The sequence below is a fragment of the Muntiacus reevesi genome, chromosome 6 (genome assembly GCF_963930625.1).
Source record: "Muntiacus reevesi chromosome 6, mMunRee1.1, whole genome shotgun sequence".
Taxonomy (NCBI): domain Eukaryota; kingdom Metazoa; phylum Chordata; class Mammalia; order Artiodactyla; family Cervidae; genus Muntiacus; species Muntiacus reevesi.
Genome location: NC_089254.1, coordinates 108,304,554 through 108,322,725, shown reverse-complemented (window position 1 = coordinate 108,322,725; position 18,172 = coordinate 108,304,554). Strand labels below are relative to the sequence as shown.

Sequence of the window (18,172 nt, the reverse complement as noted above, 5' to 3'; positions counted from 1 at the left end):
CTGTGTTCATGAGAGATATTTGTCTGTCAGTCCCCATCCCCCCCCGCCCCCCTTGATATCTTTGTCTATTTTTGGTATTACGGTAGTGCTGGCCTCACAGAATGAGTTGGGAAATAATCCGTCTGCTACTGTCTCTCAGAAGAGATTGTAGAGAATTGGTATAATATCTTCTTTAAGCATTTAGTGGAATTCACCAGTGAACCCATTTGGGCCTGGTGTTTTCTGTTCTAGAAGCTTATTAATTATTGATTCAGTTTCTTTATCGGATGTAGGCCTGTTCAGATTGCTGCTTTTAGTGATGCTTTTGCTTTGCTTTGAAAGTTGCTCAGTTGTGTTAGACTCTTTGTGACTCCGTGGACTGTACAGTCCATGGAATTCTCCAGGTTAGAATACTGGAGGTGGGTTGCCTTTTCCCTTCTCCAGGGGATCTTCCCAACCCAGGGATTGAACCCAGGTCTCCCCGCATTGCAGGTGGATTCTTTACCAGCTGAGCCGCCAGAGTGTTGGCAAATTGTGTCTTTCAGGGAACTGGCCCGTTTCATTTAGGTTTTCAGATTTATGGGCATAGATTTGTTCATAGTATTCCTTTAGTATCTTTCTTAATGCCCATGAGACCTATAGTGGTGGCCCCTCTTTAATTTCTGATTTTAGTAATTTCATCCTCTCTCTTCTTTTCTTAGTTAACCTTGCTACACCTAATCAATTTTATTGAGCTTTTCAAAGAAGCACCTTTTGGTTTCACTGATTTCATCGGCCCCCATCCCCCCACGATTTTCTATTTTCAATTTCATTGGTTTCTGCTCTAATTTGTATTATTTCTTTTCTTCTGCTTTATTTTGGATTTAACTTGCTATTCTTTTTCCAGTTTTGTAAAGTGGAAGCTTAGTTTATTGGTTTTTAGATCCTTCTTTGTTTGTTATGTATACATTCAATACTGCCAATTTCCCTTATTCTGTTGTTGTCTGAGACCAGCCATTGTATGACTTCTATAATTTTAAATTTGTTTCAAGGCACAGAAACAAATTTTTATGGTCTATTGGTAGAAGTTCCATCTGAGCTGCGGAAGAATGTGAATTCTACTGTTGTTGGATGAAGTAGTTCATTATATACAGTTGATTGATGGTGGGTGTTGAGTTCAACTGTCCTACAGATTTTCTGTTTGCTGGATCTGTCTCTCTTTGATACTTGGCTATTAATGTCCCCATATGAATCCATGATAGTGGATTCATAACATCTCTCCTTTTAGTTCTGTCAGTTTTTGCCTCATGTGTTTTGACCTCTGTTGTTAAGTGCATATATGTTAAGAATTGTTATGTGTTGTTGGAGAATCGATGTATCATACATACATATAGTTATGTAATGTTCCTCTTTATTCTTGAGAATTTACTTGCTGTGAAATCTGTTGTGTCTAAAATCGATATAGCTTCTGCTTTTTTAAAAAAAATCTGTTATCTACTCTCTTAGCAAGTTTTCAGTATTCAATATTACAGCACTATTAACTATAGTCATTATTTCTAGTACATAGATCTCCATACGTATTCATTCTATATAACTACAACTTGCTACCCAATGGCCAATAACTCCCTATTTTCCCCACCCCCAGCCACTGGTAACAACTGTTCTTCTCTCTGTCCAGCTTTATATTTTTTATTAGAATTTTGACTTAGATTGTTAGTTTTTCTAGGCTGCAGAGTTTTAAAATCCCGCTGGAGGGAACTTTTCCCAAATTGTTCTGGTACATCAGTTCTATTCTCAAAAACCTGAAGAGTTGGTGAGCTTTGGCTTGAATCCTTCCTTCCATATTTTGATTAACACATGGTTAAATGACATCTTTAAGACTATATCATTAACAGTTTTATCCAGTACTTTCAGTTCATAGTAAATGTCAGTCTTGGCTAGGGGACCTCATTTTTCATGATGAAAGAACATAATTAAAATAGGTGGTGCTTGTATCTTGGCTTTCTCTCAGTATAGACCAATCTCTCAATTATCCAAGTCTTTTTCTAAGAATCACCTCAACTCTTTGTGAGTACCCACTCCAACTTCCTTTTCAGAAATTCTGCCTTGATCATTAGACTTCACTAAGCCTATTTCTCTGGAGTTTCTGTGTAGCCAGAACTGTCTGTACAATAATTCTTTGTGGAGACATTTTTAATGGATATTGTGTTTTACCTGAAAGTCTAGACATGATATTTAATTAATCTTTATATTTGAATGAGTTTAGCAGATCTAGAGGTAAAACTCACTAAAAACCCCAAGGAGGGGAGCTGTTATAAATGACACACACACAAAAAGACATGCTCAGTTGCTAAATTGTATCCCAACTGTTTTCGACACCATGGACTGTATCCTGCCAGGCTCCTCTGTCCATGGGATTTCCCAGGCAAGAATACTGGAGTGGTTTGCCATATCCTCCCCCAGTGGATCTTCCCAACCCAGGGATAGAACCTATGTCTCCTGCCTTAGCAAGTGGATTCTTTACCACTGCACCACCCGGGATCCACCCGCCCGCCCCCAGCCCCTGGGGGTGGGGGTGGGGGTGGGGGAACACCCAGCACAAACTGACCTCAAATTATACATTACTGATATATGCAAATATAATTTATTTTTGTATGTTTGATTTGTATTAAACTTATTTGTTACATACTAATTGTAAGAAACTTTTGTGGATGTTGTTTCCAACTTTTGGAGTAGATGTTTGATTATTAGTATTACTTTTTTTTTTTAAGTAATTACTAAACCGAAAGGAGAAAAAAGGTGTTTAAGGTTGGTGTTTCTTTTAACATGATTTCTAGTGCTTTCCCTAGGTTTGAATATTATAATCCTTATTTTATAGATGGTTTTTGATTGTAATTTTGGTCTCCTCTTTGACTTTTTGAAATTAATTGGAGGATAACTGCTTTACAATACTGTGTTAGTTTCTGCGTACTTTAACATGAATCGGACACAAAGTATACATACGTCTCCTACCTCTGGAAGCATGCATCTCCTCTTTTACTGCTAAGCTGTTTAAGAGAGTTTAAAAAATTTCCAAGTGTTCATGTGAATTTTATCCTTGTTTTATTACTTTTCATTTCTAACTGTTGTATTGGTTTGGTACACTTTTTATGCTTTGGAATTTGAGATTTCTGGGCATATTCATCAGCTTTGAAAAATCCCCAGCTATTACATACTCAAATACTGCTTTTGTACCACTCATTCATTCTTCTACTTGAAGGTTCATTAAACTGATTCACTGTGTTTGGAGTCATTTACCCTCTTTTTGATTTTTTGTACTTTTGTCCTGTGTCCTTTATTCTAGACAGATCTTACAGTTTTCTGACCCCTTTTAGCTATCTAACCTCTTGTTAAACGTATCAATTAAGTTCAAGTTTTTTTTTTTTGGCAGCTCTAGACTTAAGTTGCGGCATGTGAGATCTAGTTCCTTGACCAGGTATTGAACTCAGGCACCCTTCACTGGGAGCCCGGAGTCTTAACCACTGGACCACCAGGGAAGTCCCCATGTATTATGTTTTAAAAGTTCTTTTTTTTTTTTTGGATAGTTTTTAGTTCCCTCCTGAAAATTTTAATACTTGAATTCTATTACCTTTAACATAATACATACAGTTAGTTTAGAATTGTTTGATTATTTTAATATCTGGAGTCTTTAGGTTTGTTTCAACTGTTTCTGCTCCTTCTTGCCCATGTCATCCTGTCTCCTCAGGTAACTGATTATCTGTTTGTGTACAGGATAATACACTTGACAGTTTATTTGTAGAAATAGATTGAAGATTATGAAGATTATCTTTTCCCCTGGTGGTTTTTCTTTGATTTCTTTTTTTCCTGGCACCTAGGGGCACTGGTTTCTAAGGACCACCTCTTACACTTTTGCAGCTCTGTTTTCTGTTCCAAGCATGTGACTCAGAGCTGTGCGGCGGTCCTTGCAGAAACTGATTTCTGTTTCACTCTTCTGTTAATGCCCAGCCCTCTGGGGCTCCTGCCATACTGAGTTCCCAGGGTGTTGCAGGCTTCTAGAACCACCCACGAGCCTTGAGAGTCAGAGCGAGTGCTCCTGGTTGCCTCTCCCCGAGCAGCTGAAGCCCCCTGGGAAAGGCAGCCCCGAACTCCAGGCTCCCCTTGCTCTTTGCCCCTTCCCTGCAGCTTCGTCTCATAATTCCTTACTGTCTTGTCAACTTTGTGATGCTTGTAAGACTCTTCTCTTTAAAAAATATTTCACTCAGTTTTCTTATTTGTGTTCAACTGGAGGTTTGTTTCAAATTACCTAGTCTGCTGTTAGTGAAGTAGACGTTTTTCTGGGGTTTTCTCTGCATTCTAACATGTGCTAGTTAATGTAAATTTGGGGGGCACTTGAATAGAATATATAGCTAGCCTCTTTTGTTTCCTTAGATAGTATATGAAACTTGATACCTGTTTATTAGATTCTCTCAGCCAGGATATTGTTATTAAAGGTTGTTCAGTTGCTAAATTGTATCTTGACACTTTGTGATCTCATGGACTGCCAGGCTTCCCTGTCCTTCATTATCTCCCGGAGTTTACTCAAACTCATGTCCATCAAGTTGGTGATGCCATCCAACCATCTCATCCACTGTCACCTCCTTCTCCTCCTGCCCTCAGTCTTTCCCAGCATCAGGGTCTTTTCCAACGAGTCAGTTTTTGCATCAGGTAGCCAGAGTATTTGGAGAGGAAATGGCAACCCTCTCCAGTGTTCTTGCCTGGAGAATCCCAGGGACGGGGGAGCCGGGTGGGCTGTCGTCTCTGGGGTTGCACAGAGTTGGACACGACTGAAGTGACTCAGCAGCAGCAACCAGAGTATTGGAGCTTCAGCATCAGCCTCCAGTGAATATTCAGGATTGATTCTTCATGTTTGACTGGTTTGATCTTGCTGTCTAAAGGACTCTCAAGAGTCTTCTCCGATACCACAGGTCAAAAGCACCAATTCTTCGGCGCTCAGCGTTCTTTATGGTCCAACTCTCACATCCATACATGACTACTGGAAAAACCATGGCTTTGCCTATACAGACATTTGTTGGCAAAGTGATGTCTCTGTTTTTTAATACACTGTCTAGGTTTATTGTAGCTTTTTTTCCCAAGTAGCAGGAGTCTTTTAATTACATGGTTGCAGTCACCGTCTGCAGTGATTTTGGAGCCCAAGAAAATAGTCTGTCACTGTTTCCATTTTTTACCCATCTGTTTGCCACAAAGTGATGGAACTGGATGCCATGATCTTAGTTTTTTGAATGTTGGTTTTTTAAGCCAGCCTTGAATATTCTTTTCATTCAGTGTGTTTTCTTTGTCAGGTAGTAGAATGTTACGCGTATTTGTTGTGTGTGGTGTTCTTCCTTGACTAGTCTTGCAGCATTTCCACTGTTTCAGATTCTTCTGTGTCTTTTCTCCAGTCCATCCACCACATTGCCAGCGTTACCAACATTGTCTTCAGAGTGGTTGTTGCTTCATGTGATCTTCTTTTTTAAAAAAAGCATATAAAAAATGTTTATTTACGGCTGTGCTGGGTCTTGACTGCTGCCTGGGCTTCTCTGTAGTTGCAGCGCGCTGGGGCTGCTCTCACCGTGGCATGTGAGCTTCTGGCTGCAGTGGTTTCTCTGGTTGCAGAGCGCAGACTCCAGAGCGTGAGAGCTTCAGTAGCTGGGGTGCACGGGCCCCAGAGCCCAGGCTCAGTCGTTGTGCCAGGCTTAGTTGCTCCGCATCATGTGGGGTCTTCCTGGCCCAGGGATTGAACCCGTGACCCCTGCATTGGCAGATGGATTCTTAACCCCTGAGCCACCAGGGAATCCCCTTATATAATCCTCTTGTTTTCAGTTCTGCAGTTACTTGGATTTCTTCAGTTTTTTCACCTCAGCTCAGATTCTGTGAAGTAGTGATTAGTCGTTGAGGTTCTGGAACCACACTGCCTGTGTTTGAATCCAGACCCCGCTGCTGATTGCCTCCTTGAGCAGACCCCTTCACCTCTCAACCTTGTTTCCTCACGTGTGAAATGGAGATGTGCTAGTAGCTGTGGTGGGGGTGCCCCGCCACACCCGACAGGCCTTACTGGGTGTGCCGAGAACGGAAGGCCTGGCCCGCTTCATGCCTGGGCCTTTCCCCAGGGCTGTGTTTGCAGTGGGCAGCCTTGAAGCACGCGGTCATGGCTCCCTCGGGGACAAGGCGCGGGCCTGTTTAGCGCTCACTCGGAGAGCAGTGGCTCCCCGCCCTCTCTGGTCTGTAGCACAGCTCGCTGCACGCGCAGACGGCTGTTCGGGCCCACGGTTCTGCCCCCGTGACACCTGGGGGCCAGCAGTGAACCCCAGCGGCACCCTCACACTTGGCTGCTCGCTGCAGTGAGGGGCACAGTCCTTGTCTTTGATGCAGGAGTCTCGTGTCTCCTACAGCATCTGCGACCCAGTAGCAGACTAACTTCCTAGCTTGTGTAAACCCTGAGGCCCCGCAGCTGTCTTCATCAGGCAGAGTTTAACTGAGTTCACGCATTTAACCACCTATAACAATTACCTAGGAGAGAGGAAGCATGTACTAAACGTTAGCTGTGAAGATGTTTCTTTAAATATTTTCATATTATTTTTGCATTGGATTTGTAGGCCGAAATAAAAATAAGACTCAGAAGAAGATTAAGATTGCTATAATTTTTGCTATAATAATTTCTATAATTATATATATTATGTGGTGATGATGTATACTCTAGTTTGTTGGGTTTTGTTTAATTTCTTCTATTAGTTGCAAAAATTGAGTATCCATTAAAAATTTTTTTTAAAGGTATGTAGAAAAAACTAAAGGAAATATTTCATTTTATTTTTTTCCTATACTGCCCTCTTTATTTTTATTTTCTGTGATGATAACATTTAACATAAGATCTACCTTCTTAGCAAAATTTTTAAGTCTACAGTATTGTTAGCTATAGCTCTGTGCTGTAGAGTAGATTTCTATGACATAATCATATTGTATAACTGAAACTTTGTACCCTTTAAGTAATACCTCCCTATTTACCATCTCCACCAATAACCCTTAACAGTCACCAATGTAATCTCTGCTTCTATGAGTTTCACTATTTAGATTCCTCATGTAAGTTGTATTAATTCTATGTAGTACTTATCTAAAGGAAATATTTTAAACTAAATAATACATCCAGAGAGCAGTTGGATTTTAACAATTACTATTTTAACTAATGTCACTGCGATTCTGAGGCCTTGATAAGTGTTAGTCTTTTTCTTAATTCTTTTGTGCTTGCATCAAAAAATCACATTAAAAGTATATTAGTAATGTATGTTTGTATTTATGAAACTGTGGGTAAGTTACAGAGAGAACTAAGTTAGCTGTATTAAGTGTTAGCTTCTAGGGAACCACTGTTTGACATTTTTGTGTATATATTTATAGTCAGCTTACATTTTAAAGTCTTTACATGCCCTGTGAAAGCAGTATATTATTAATCAGTGTCAACATTTTAAGTAGTTTAGTGAATAAAGATATGATAAGTAAAATACTTGCTATTTCTGATTTTGTGCTAATTGTTTAGCTTTGTAGCACATTTTGGATTTAGTGGATACATTAGATTCAGTAAGCTACAAACACAAATGAAAAATGTAACTCAGAATGCATACTTTTTTTGAGCACCACTGTTCGAAAGAAGGAAAGGACATGATTATCGAGTTTCTTAGATATGTTTTCTTCTGTAGTCTTAGTATTATATATAAAGGAAGCAAGAATAGGGTTGCCAGTTGTGTGGAGATGAAGTTAGGAGAGAGAAAAATAATTTTTACCCTACTTAGTAGTTGCCGAAAGTGTAGAAGCATGTGGTTTGGCTAACTAGTAGAAAATGGATGTTGGTGTTGATTAATGTAATTACCAAATAATAGCCCTTTAAAGGGCTTCCCAGGTAGCACAGTGGTAAAGAATCCACCTGCCAGTGTAGGAGACACGAGAGACACGGGTTCCATCCCTGGGTCGGGAAGATCCCCTGGGGAAGGAAATGGCAACCCACTCTGGTATTCTTGCCGGGAGAATCCCACGGACAGAGAGGAACCTGGCAGGCTGCTGTCCATGGGGTCACAAAGAGTTGGAGGAGCCTGAGCATACATAGCCCATTAAAATTTTGGTTTATTTTTTCTTGTGCTTTTTCTAATTTATGCGTTTCCTTATAATAAGGTTTATTCGCTTGCTTTATATTACACAACATAATTAATAAGTTAATTAAACAATTACTGAACATCTAGGTTTTGTGCAGCACAAATACAGTAGCTGCTTTGTAGAGTGTATATAGTGGGGTGCTGCCTCCTATGTTTGGTACACTCATAAGCAATAGACGGAACCCCCAGATTGTTTATGGTGTTATGTATTTTCTGTTGCAGGGGGATAAAAACAAGGAAATACCTGAGATTGTGCCTCGACTTGCCAGAAGAAAAGTTTTAACTAGAGGCCCGAGTGGTACTTAGCAGGATATTAAGAGAGAGCAGGCAGGCCATACCCTATTGGAGGCTCCTGACTTGTGGGTGCAGGCTAACTGGAGCTGGCTCTCAGCAGAAACGTGTTCTGACAGGATGTAGTGCCATGGCCCTTGTCTGCCTGACCACTGTCTGTAAACTTCTGAGGCCCTCTTCTTATTCCTCTTTTATAGTTCTCATCTCTTCTCTTGACGCTTACCCTTTCTTGTTACCTAGTAATGGAAATGGTACACACAGGGCATATCCCACGTGTGCTCTGGGCATCTCTGGGTAGAAATGAAATGCTTCTTTATAAAGTGTTTTTATACATGGTCACTTTATAGTATTTTGTCATTTTGTAGTGTTTGGGGGCTTCCCAAGTGGTGCAAGTGGTAAAGAATCTGTCTGCTAATGCAAGAGACATAAAGATGCAGGTTCAATCCCTGGTTTGGGAAGACCCCTTAGAAGAGATAATGGCAACCCATTCCAGCATTCTTGCCTGGGAAATTCCATGGACAGAGGAATCTGGCAGGCTATAGTCCGCAAAGAGTCGGGCACGACTGAAGTGACTTAGCCTGCAGAGTATTTTGGGTATGTGTGTGCTCAGGTGTGTCTGACCCTATGGGCAGAGAGCCTCTCTCAAGCAGTCCATGTTCCTTTCTGCCTTTGGCTGCAGAGCGCTAGAGGGCAGGCACCACAGGATGGTTTCTGTGTCTCCGGATGCTTGCCCTAGAGTTCAGGTCACTGCAGGTTGCAGCGCTGCCGATGCTTCGATACAGCGTCAAAGGTGTCAGTTGTTTTCCCAACGCCACTGTCACTGTTTCCTTGCCTGCTCGCCAGCCCACCCACTTTCTGGGTTAATTAGCTGGGTTAAACTGATGTAACAGAGATGCCCAGATACAGCAGTGGCTCAGATATTCATTTTTCCTTCATGTAGTAGTTCTGAGAGGGAGAGGTCCAGGCTGATGGGATGTCTTTGTTTCTTGTGGTTGGTTGTGGACCCAGGTTCCTTCCGTCTAGTTTCTCTGCCCTCCTCAGAGTGGTGTTTTCTTCTGCATTGTTGCAGAAGGGTTGCCGACACCTCCATGGTCCAGTCCATACGTAAGATGGAACACAGGTTCGTCCAGAGCACCTTTCCTTTAAGGCAGTGAAGAGATTGCATGGTTCCTTCTGCTCACGTTCTCTTGGTGACAGTGTGCCGTGCTTAGCTGCAAAAAAAGGTTGGGAAATAAAGTCTGTGGCTGAGCAGTTACATGCCCTACTAAGACTTGAATAACAGAAAGAGCACGTGCATTTTTGTCCATTGTCCATTTTTTCCTACAGGGTTATGTGCCTTGTTCATCTGTGGAGTTCTTTACATATTCTGGACTTGAATACCTTCTTGGGGATACAAATCACATGTATTTTCTCTCCATCTGTGATATATTTTAAAATTTTGTTCATGGAGTCCTTTGTTACACAGAAATTTAACATTTTTATATACTAGAAACTGCAGAACTTTTTCTAATCCTTCTTTGATACAAATGTATTTTGTATTTGTAGATTTGATCCTATACCAGTTTTGTGGCTAGGGTAGATAGGAGAGACACTATGATTAATAGGCTCCACAAGCTCTTAATTTATGGTCAGCTTTTCTGTTTCAACTTGAAAAAGAACCATTATTTTAAATAGAAAAGTCAAAACCATCTCTGATGCCTCATTTCATCATTAATTTAATAATTTGACAGGATTTACAGTTATAGTTATCTCTAAACAAATTGCTAGTTCTCAAAATCATTTGTTTGTCAGAATGAAAGTGAAAGTGAAGTCCCTTAGTCATGTCCAACTCTTTTTGCGACCCTGTGGACTGTAGCCTACCAGGCTCCTCCGTCCTTGGGATTTTCCAGGCAAGAGTCCTGGAGTGGGTTGCCATTTCCTTCTTCAGGGGATCTTGCCGACCCAGGGTCTCCCGCATTGTAGGCAGATGCTTTACCGTCTGAGCCACCAGGGAAAGTGTTTGTCAGAATAGCTCCCTAAAATTCATTTTGAATCTAGAAGACTTTGATAGGGAAGTCCTAGTGAAGTGGTGATCTGAAGGCAGAAAATCAAATTTGATGTCTAAGTGGGTGTTGAACCTGCTAGATGTGCCTTGTATGCAACAAAAGTGAGGTCTGGAGCTCAGGAGAGGAGTTAGGGTTAGAGATACTGATTTAAAAATCAGGAAGACAGGAGACTGTTGAAACCTGGATAATTATGCTCGTCAAAGATGAAAATGTAAAGGACACATAGAGAGCTGTACTCACATTTAGAGGTCTCAAGCTAGCTGAAGGGACAGGTGTTAGACCTTTTAATCTCTGTTAACAACCTCATGAGCTATAGGTAGTTTTCTAACTTTACGGGGAGCAAATTGAAGCTGAGAGAGGTGACTTCTACATCAAGCTGCCTAGTTAGTAGCTGGTGGAACTGGTACTTGAGAAGAGGCCCTCAGGGCTCCAGGCCGGTAGTGATCCCTGATGTCCCTGCATTTCAGAAGTGAGGGGGATTTCACTCAGAAGGGGGAACTCCCTTGTGCAGCTGCATCTCCAGTGTTGAGTGGACCCTGGGTGGTTCGTTCTTTTGCCACCTGTGGAGGTGGAGAGAACTGTGCGGGAAGACGGATGCGGTGTAGGAAGGTCCGTTGACGGAAAAGGTAGTGCAGGGCAGCCCCTCCAGAGGAGGAGCGACAGGGGGAGCGTAGACTACTGCAAGCTGCTGTTTTTTCGGTTTGGGGATAGCGGTGCAGAAAGCTGTAACAGGTAAATTTCACATCAGAAAAGAAAGATGGAAAAAAAAAAAAAAGGAAAGATGGCGCCATGAGCATGGGATTTATTGCATTAGGAACGCTGGTGGAGGAATTGTGCCTGTTAATGTCTAATAGTACAGTGTGAGATACAGTGTGGATTTTCCTTAAAGAGAAGAATGATATCAGGAATAGTGGTGTTTGAAAATCCTATCCGAGTTAGGTTGCGTCCTAGGAACGTCTGTGTGGTGTTTAGGGTGGGAGTCTTGAACATGACTGAAGAAGGCAGTGGGGTCAAGGTGTGTTCTGTTCAGTCATTGTGCTCCTAGAATGGCTGATAATTAGAGACTGTGGCATGATTGTTTTAAGTTAATGGTAATTTCAATTAATAAATTATGAAGAAAATTTTTTACGAGTCACCTTAAAGTGTGTTTGTTTTGTAGAGGACTTGCTGTAATCCTGAAAATAAGTTCTTAACAGGTTTTACTAAGATCGAAACTTAAGTCAGCGGCAATTTGGAGAGCTATGCTGTTTTACATTATTTTGATTACATGTAGCCTGACGTGCTGCAGTCCGTGGGGTCGCAGAGTTGGACACAGCTTAACAGCTGAACAACAAATATAAGTTTTTCCTGTGTTTGTTACGTATTGTCGTTTATTGTTTGGTTATTTTTCCTTCATGCTATCTGCATTATAGATAAATTCACTGAAGAGTGATGTAATGCAAAGTGACTTTTATATTCTCTTGTTTTACTATTAAGCAGAAATCAAAGAACAGTCAGCAGAAGAGGATGCCGAAGCAGAAGCGGACAGCAGCAAGCAGCCGGTCCCAGCCCTTCAGCGCTCTGTGTCTGAGGAATCTGCAAGTTCCCTGGTCTCTGTTGGTGTGGAAGCCAAAATCAGGTTCGAGAAGGAATGCAGCTGGGTCAGAGATGAGTGACAGGAAGAAGGGCAGTGAGCTGGCCAAGAGGAAATTCAGAGAGTGCAAGCTTAGGACGTAAACCTGGGTGGAATTTGAGAGCTGGTGGCTCTGTGTGTCCCTGGGTTGGAGCGTGTCTGGGGCTTACGTGGCTGTAGGACAGAGCAGTGGTCTGGCATGTTACTCTGCTCCCCTCAGACCAGAACAGAGTGTTTGCAGTGTGCAGCTCCTCGAAGAAGAAAAAAGTCAAAACTTTGAGCATAAGGACAGATTTTTTATTTACTTGTAAATGTAAGCTTATACTCTTGTTCTTTACTCTCTCTCATTTTTTAAAAAAAGAAATACAGGATGTTATAACCTCAGTGTATATTTTAACTTTGGAGTCTTGTTAATTTTTTAGATCTTGAAGACATGAATAAAACTGAAACCATCCATCAGTTGACTATTCCCGTCGTCTTGAACTGTTTTCTGTCTTTTGCTCTTGGCACATCTCCCTTCTTGTTTTGTCTTTTGCTGGCTTCTGTGGAGACCTCCCCCGACTTTGTAATGTTGGAGTCCTCAGGTTGAAGTCCTCACCATGTTCACTTCTGTTCAGTCTGATAGCTAGGTCCTGTCTGTGTGCCGATGAACACACATTTGTATTTCCAGGGCCAACCTTTCTCTGCACTCTGGACTTTCCTGTCCATGTCTCTGCCTGACATCACTATTTGGAAGTATTCTAGACACTGCACTCATAACACGTCCAAAAGCACTCTTGATTCTTGACTCCATGCCTACCCCAAATCTTCTCCCCAGGATTTCTTAATTTGTATAAATATTAGCAATATTCATCCAGTTGTTTAGACCAAAACCTTTTGAGTTAATCCTGATGTCTATCTTTTCTCGTACCTCACACCCTGAATTTTGTAGCTCGACTTTGGAAGATGTCCCAGACAAGTACTCACCATCTTACCTTGCCTACAATCTTGGTTCAAGTCCCTGTTATCCTTGCTACCGCTAAGTCACTTAAGTCGTGTCCGACTCGGTGCGACCCCATCCCTGGGATTCTCCAGGCAAGAACACTGGAGTGGGTTGCCATTTTCTTCTCCAATGCATAAAAGTGAAAAGTGAAAGTGAAGTCATTCAATCATGTCTGACTCTTCACGACCCCGTGAACTGCAGCCTACTAGGCTCCTCCGTCCATGGGATTTTCCAGGCAAGAGTACTGGAGTGGGATGCCATTGCCTTCTGTTATCCTTAGGAGGCAACAGTTACCTTTAGCATAGCTGCAGAAATGGTCATTCTAAAACATAAATTAAGTTTCCCTCAAACTCTCTTTAATGGCTATCTCTTCTATTTACATTAAATGTTTCAATAATACTAAAAATTTCAAATCTCTACCATGATCCGCATCTTGGAGAAGATTTGAAAATTTTCAAAATGAAAGAAAAAAATTAATAGGCCACACTGCATTTACCCATTATTTCTGCTTTATTTCCCTTTGTTACACTTTTTATTTCCTAGCAGTTCATTTGATTATTTGTCCCCCTTACTTTTATGTGAGCTCTGTGAAAGCAATACTTTTCTCCACTTTTTCTGCTTTTTATTGCACTGATAATTTTTTTCTATTGATTGCACATTATATTTTGTTTTAAAGATGATATCCCTGAAGGCTCATGTTTCTTTTTTTTTTTCCCTTGGCCACACCCTGAGGCATGCAAGATCTTAGTTCCTGGACCAGGGATCAAACCCCCAGCCTAGCAGTGAAAGTGCTGAGTTCTAACCACTGGACCCCCAGGGAATTCTCAAGACTCATGTCTTTGTTGTTGTTGTTTTCCGGACGCTAAGTTGTGTCTGACTCCTTGTGACCCCATGAACTGCACCTTCCCTCACTTTCACTGTCTCCCTGAGACTCCTCAGATTCCGGTCTATTGAGTCGGTGATGCCATCCAACCGTCTCATCCTCTGTTGCCCCCTTCTCCTCTTGCCCTTAGTCTTTTCCAGCATCAGGGTCTTTTCCAGTGAGTCAGCTCTTCGCATCAGCTGCCAAAGTATTGGAGCTTCAGCTTCGCATCAGTCCTTCCAATGAATATTCAGGACTGATTTCCTTTAGAATTGACTGTTTTGATCTCCTTGCTGTCCAAGGGACTCTCAAGAGTCTTCTCCAACACCACAGTTCAAAAGCATCAATTCTTTGGTGCTCAGCCTTCTCTATGCTCCAGTTCTCACATCTCACATCATCTCAACTCACAACATCTCATATCAGTTAGTAGTAGTGCCTAACTATTGGAAAAACCATAGCTTTGACTATGTTTCTTTATGAATTTCATTTTGAAAGAACTTCAGATTTACAGTTCTAATTGATTTCTTAGATTTAGCAGTATAAATGCTTTATCACTTTCATATCTCTTTGCATTATCATCTAGCGTTTCATTTTCTAGTGATTTAAATACATCCTATTTCTGTTTTCTTTGTTGGCCCCCCAAGATTTTGCTTAGTTTTAAAAACTCAGCTTTAGTTTATATACAGTAAAATGCACCCATTTAGTGGGTTTTGACAGTTGCATACTGTCATATATCCATATAACCCCAAAGGTAAAGAACAGTTCCGTCATACTGAAAAATTCCCCCAGGCTCATTTGCTGTCACCCTGACCCCACCTTCTGCCCAAGGCAGTCACTTACCTATTTTCTGACTCTGTGGTTTTGCCTTTGCAATAACATCATGTGAACAGAATTGTGAATCGTGTGTCCTTTTAATTCTGGCGTTTTAATTTAACATTATGCTTCAGAGAGTTATCTGTGTGGTTGCATATGTCAGTAGTTGTCTCCTTTTTATTGCTGAGGTGGCTTCTGTTTTATGGAGGTGCCTGCCGCAGTTTATCATTTCCCAGTTAAGGGATGTTTGGGTAGTTTCTGCTTTGGGGCAGTTATGAATAAAATTGGGATAAATATTCACCTGTAGGTTTTGATGTGAACCATAGCGTTTTTATTTCACTTAGCTAGCTAAGTACCTAAGAGAGAAGTAATTTTTAAAAGAAAATGCTGAAGTCTTTTTCAGTGGAGCTGTACTGTTTTGCTTTCGCACACATGGTGTGGAGTGGATTGGCAGGACATTTCTTGTTCTGCTTCACCTTCGCCCTCCCGTGAACACTGTCTCTGCGTCCTGGGGGTCCTGTCATTGCCTCGCGAGAGGAGACCTGGCCTGGTCTGGGTCTAGGACGGAGCCTTGCCCCTCCTCCGCTGTAGAGGTCTCCTTCCCACCCCACAGTCCTCCGTCTGCAGCTGGGCTTGAGCATTGCAGGTGGAAACTTTTTCTCTCTCTCTCTGCCTCCCTGTGGCTTTTGTTCCCCCTGGGAAAATGGAGGAGGAGGAGCTGGCTGGGTCTCTGTGTCCTCCCCGAGTGGCTGCGCTTCGGCCCCCAGGCTTGTCCCGTGACCCGTGCGTTCCCAGGGCTCCTGCCCAGGCCCTGGTGGTGGCCCTGAGCCCCCGGGGAGGGGCGTGGAGAGAAGCTGGTGATTGGGCTCGAATTCACCGCGGGTCTGCAGGCCCCAGATGCAGGTCTCTTGCCCCTCCGCTTGGCCTGGAGCAGTTTGTACGGTTGTCACTGAATTCATAGCCTGCTTAGACGACACCCAGGGGCCTCTTCCTCAGGTTAAGCAGGTGCTTGTGTCTTCTCTGGTCTTGGAAGCGCCTTTCGTCCAGTTGCAGGTGAATTGGCTGCTCTAGGACTTCTGTAATCAGAAGTGTTCAAGAAAAGTGAATTTGTATGTTGTGACCATGGGCCAGAGCTCTCTGTGACTTCCACCTCCAGAACAGAAGCTGGGAGTTGCCTTGTGCATCCTTTAAACTTAGCAATAAATTACTCTGTCTGTCTTTATATCCTACATCTCTTGTAACATTCCTGTTTCTTTAATAATTTGAATATTTCTCTAAAAAATGTTTTCGTTGTGGGTCTGTTGCGTGGTGAAATTTCTGAGGTCTTCTAGAGACCTGGGGATGATTTTGTTATACCATCACATGTGAGTGATAGTTTTGGATATAAATTGAAGGTTAAGCTATTTTTTGTTAGTATTAACGCTTTAAAAGTATGGCTCCATTTCCTAGTTGATGTTGATGTCCATCTGATTGTTGCTCATCATAGGTAACGTTTCTAGGGGACAAAAAAACCAGAAACAGGGTATACCGAAGAAAATGTAAATTTTAATAGCTTAAAGAAAATTATAAATAAGAAAATTTAAAAATTAATAAAATACTGGCCAAGGATATTGATGGATAGCATCCTTGAGGCAAGAAGAACATGTTTCCCAAAACATTGGACTTCATTTTTCTGAAAATAGACCACATGTAATTGTGTGTGGGGGATGTGTGTGTGTGTGTGTATATCAATAGACAGCACATTTATTACAAAATGGAAGTAGATAATATTGAAAACACTTAAAATAGATAACTTTTATTTTTTTTAAAAAAGCAGTTTGTCAAGAGAGGTCCAATATGAATTTAACTTATGTTAAACATTATCTGAAAAGATTGTAGACAGTTCTTATCACCTGTTAATGCAAGCCTGGGGTAGAGACTACAGAGGTGATGGTGGAAACTTCAGTACTTGAGAAGGATTTGAGGGTAGCAGCCATAAATATGTTAAGAAGAGAAAATATATCGAAGTGGAGTGGTTCTTTTTCATTCTGTTTTTTTCCTAAGACCCCTTACTAAGTGTATTTTCCATAAATATATATATTGTTTTTTGTCCTTTAGCTTTTAAGGTGCTCTCTTTTTAAAAGAAATAATAGATTTTATTGTTTAGAACTACTTCAGGTTTACAGAAAAATTAAGTGGATGGAACAGAGAGTTCCCAAACCCAATCTCCCCCTGCCTCCCTGCCCCCTGTTGTTAGCATCTTGCATTAGTTTGGTACCTGTGTTACAACTGATCAACCAGTATTGATACATTATTATTAAAGTTCTTAGTTGCCTAGTGTTCATTCTTTGTGTTACATAGTTCTGAGTTTTGATCAGTGTGTGATGTCATGACGCCTTAGTTACAGTGTAGCAAATGAAAGGTCTCACTGCTCCAGGTCACTCCCTTCCCCTGCTCTTGGACCCTGTCAGTCCCTCCCCTCCCTCCATCACTAACTGCTCATTAACCCACTTACATTTTTATTTGTATATCTGTGTGTGTGTATCATGCATAATGAATGTTCCATCTGGTTAAATAAAATTTGGTTACCACTTGCTTTACACAGCTGGGATATAATTGAGTGGCCATTAAACCATACCCTCTTGCCCAACCTTAGCTTTTACTTTATTCCTTTATAATACTTTGATTTTTTTTGGAATCAGATTTAAAGGAAAATTATTTTTCTAAGTACAAAATATAATTTTGGGGTATATTTACTATTTCTAAAAATAATGCTGTAGAAAAATAGAATTGTAAATGTATAATTACTATAGATTTAAACACTTAGCTTGCACTAAAGACAGTACTTAATTTTAAAGCACAAGTATTTCTGCAGTTGTCTGGAGCTTGAGATAGTTAAATAAAGCTGCGTCTCTCTCTCCCTTTTCATTTTGCCAGTGAACAGCTCTGCGCTTTTTGTTACTGCGGTGAAAAAAGTTCCTTAGGACAAGGAGACTTGAAGCAGTTCAGAGTATCGCCTGGGTTTATCTCGCCCTGGGAGGGTCAGCCTGCTAGCAGGAAAGACGCTGGCGACAGCAGCGACGGAGCTTGTGAGAAAACACAAAACTCAGCGCCACGAAAACAAAGAGGACACAGAAAGTAAGTGGTTTTGAATATAAAGGGGTCAGATCCAGTAAGACTATATATCGTTTATTTTCATTGAAATGTTTAAGACTATGTGAATGGGATTGTTACCAAATGATTTCTTGTGTTTCCAACATCCATACAATGCTTTATGACTCACCATTAACCCAGCAAACATTTTCTCAAAAAATTCTTTATTTTAAAAAAAGTTTAGTTGTATATTAACAAAAAAGAAGAAAACTTTAAAGAACATAATAAAAGCCTACAGGGGATTCATATAAACAGAATGAAAAATTTTAAAAATTAATGAGATCTTTCTTTCCTTTTTCTAAA

General features: G+C 41.1%; 1 protein-coding gene across 19 annotated transcripts in view; it reads left to right on the top strand.

Annotated features, from left to right (window-relative positions):
- The window catches only part of KMT2C (lysine methyltransferase 2C), a 255,413-nt gene that overhangs the window by 83,196 nt on the left and 154,045 nt on the right, over positions 1-18,172 (top strand). For 15 of the 19 annotated variants that reach the window (XR_010663715.1, XM_065939501.1, XM_065939518.1 and 12 more), the window contains exons 3-4: positions 11,945-12,086; positions 17,654-17,854. Coding sequence is in view for 18 of the 19 variants with exons in the window: in XM_065939501.1 (XP_065795573.1) it covers positions 11,945-12,086; positions 17,654-17,854 (343 nt within the window). In the remaining variant the exon portion in view is untranslated. The remainder of the gene's footprint in view (positions 1-11,944; positions 12,087-17,653; positions 17,855-18,172) is intronic. The other 4 variants (XM_065939515.1, XM_065939504.1, XM_065939514.1 and 1 more) reach the window with 1 other exon arrangement.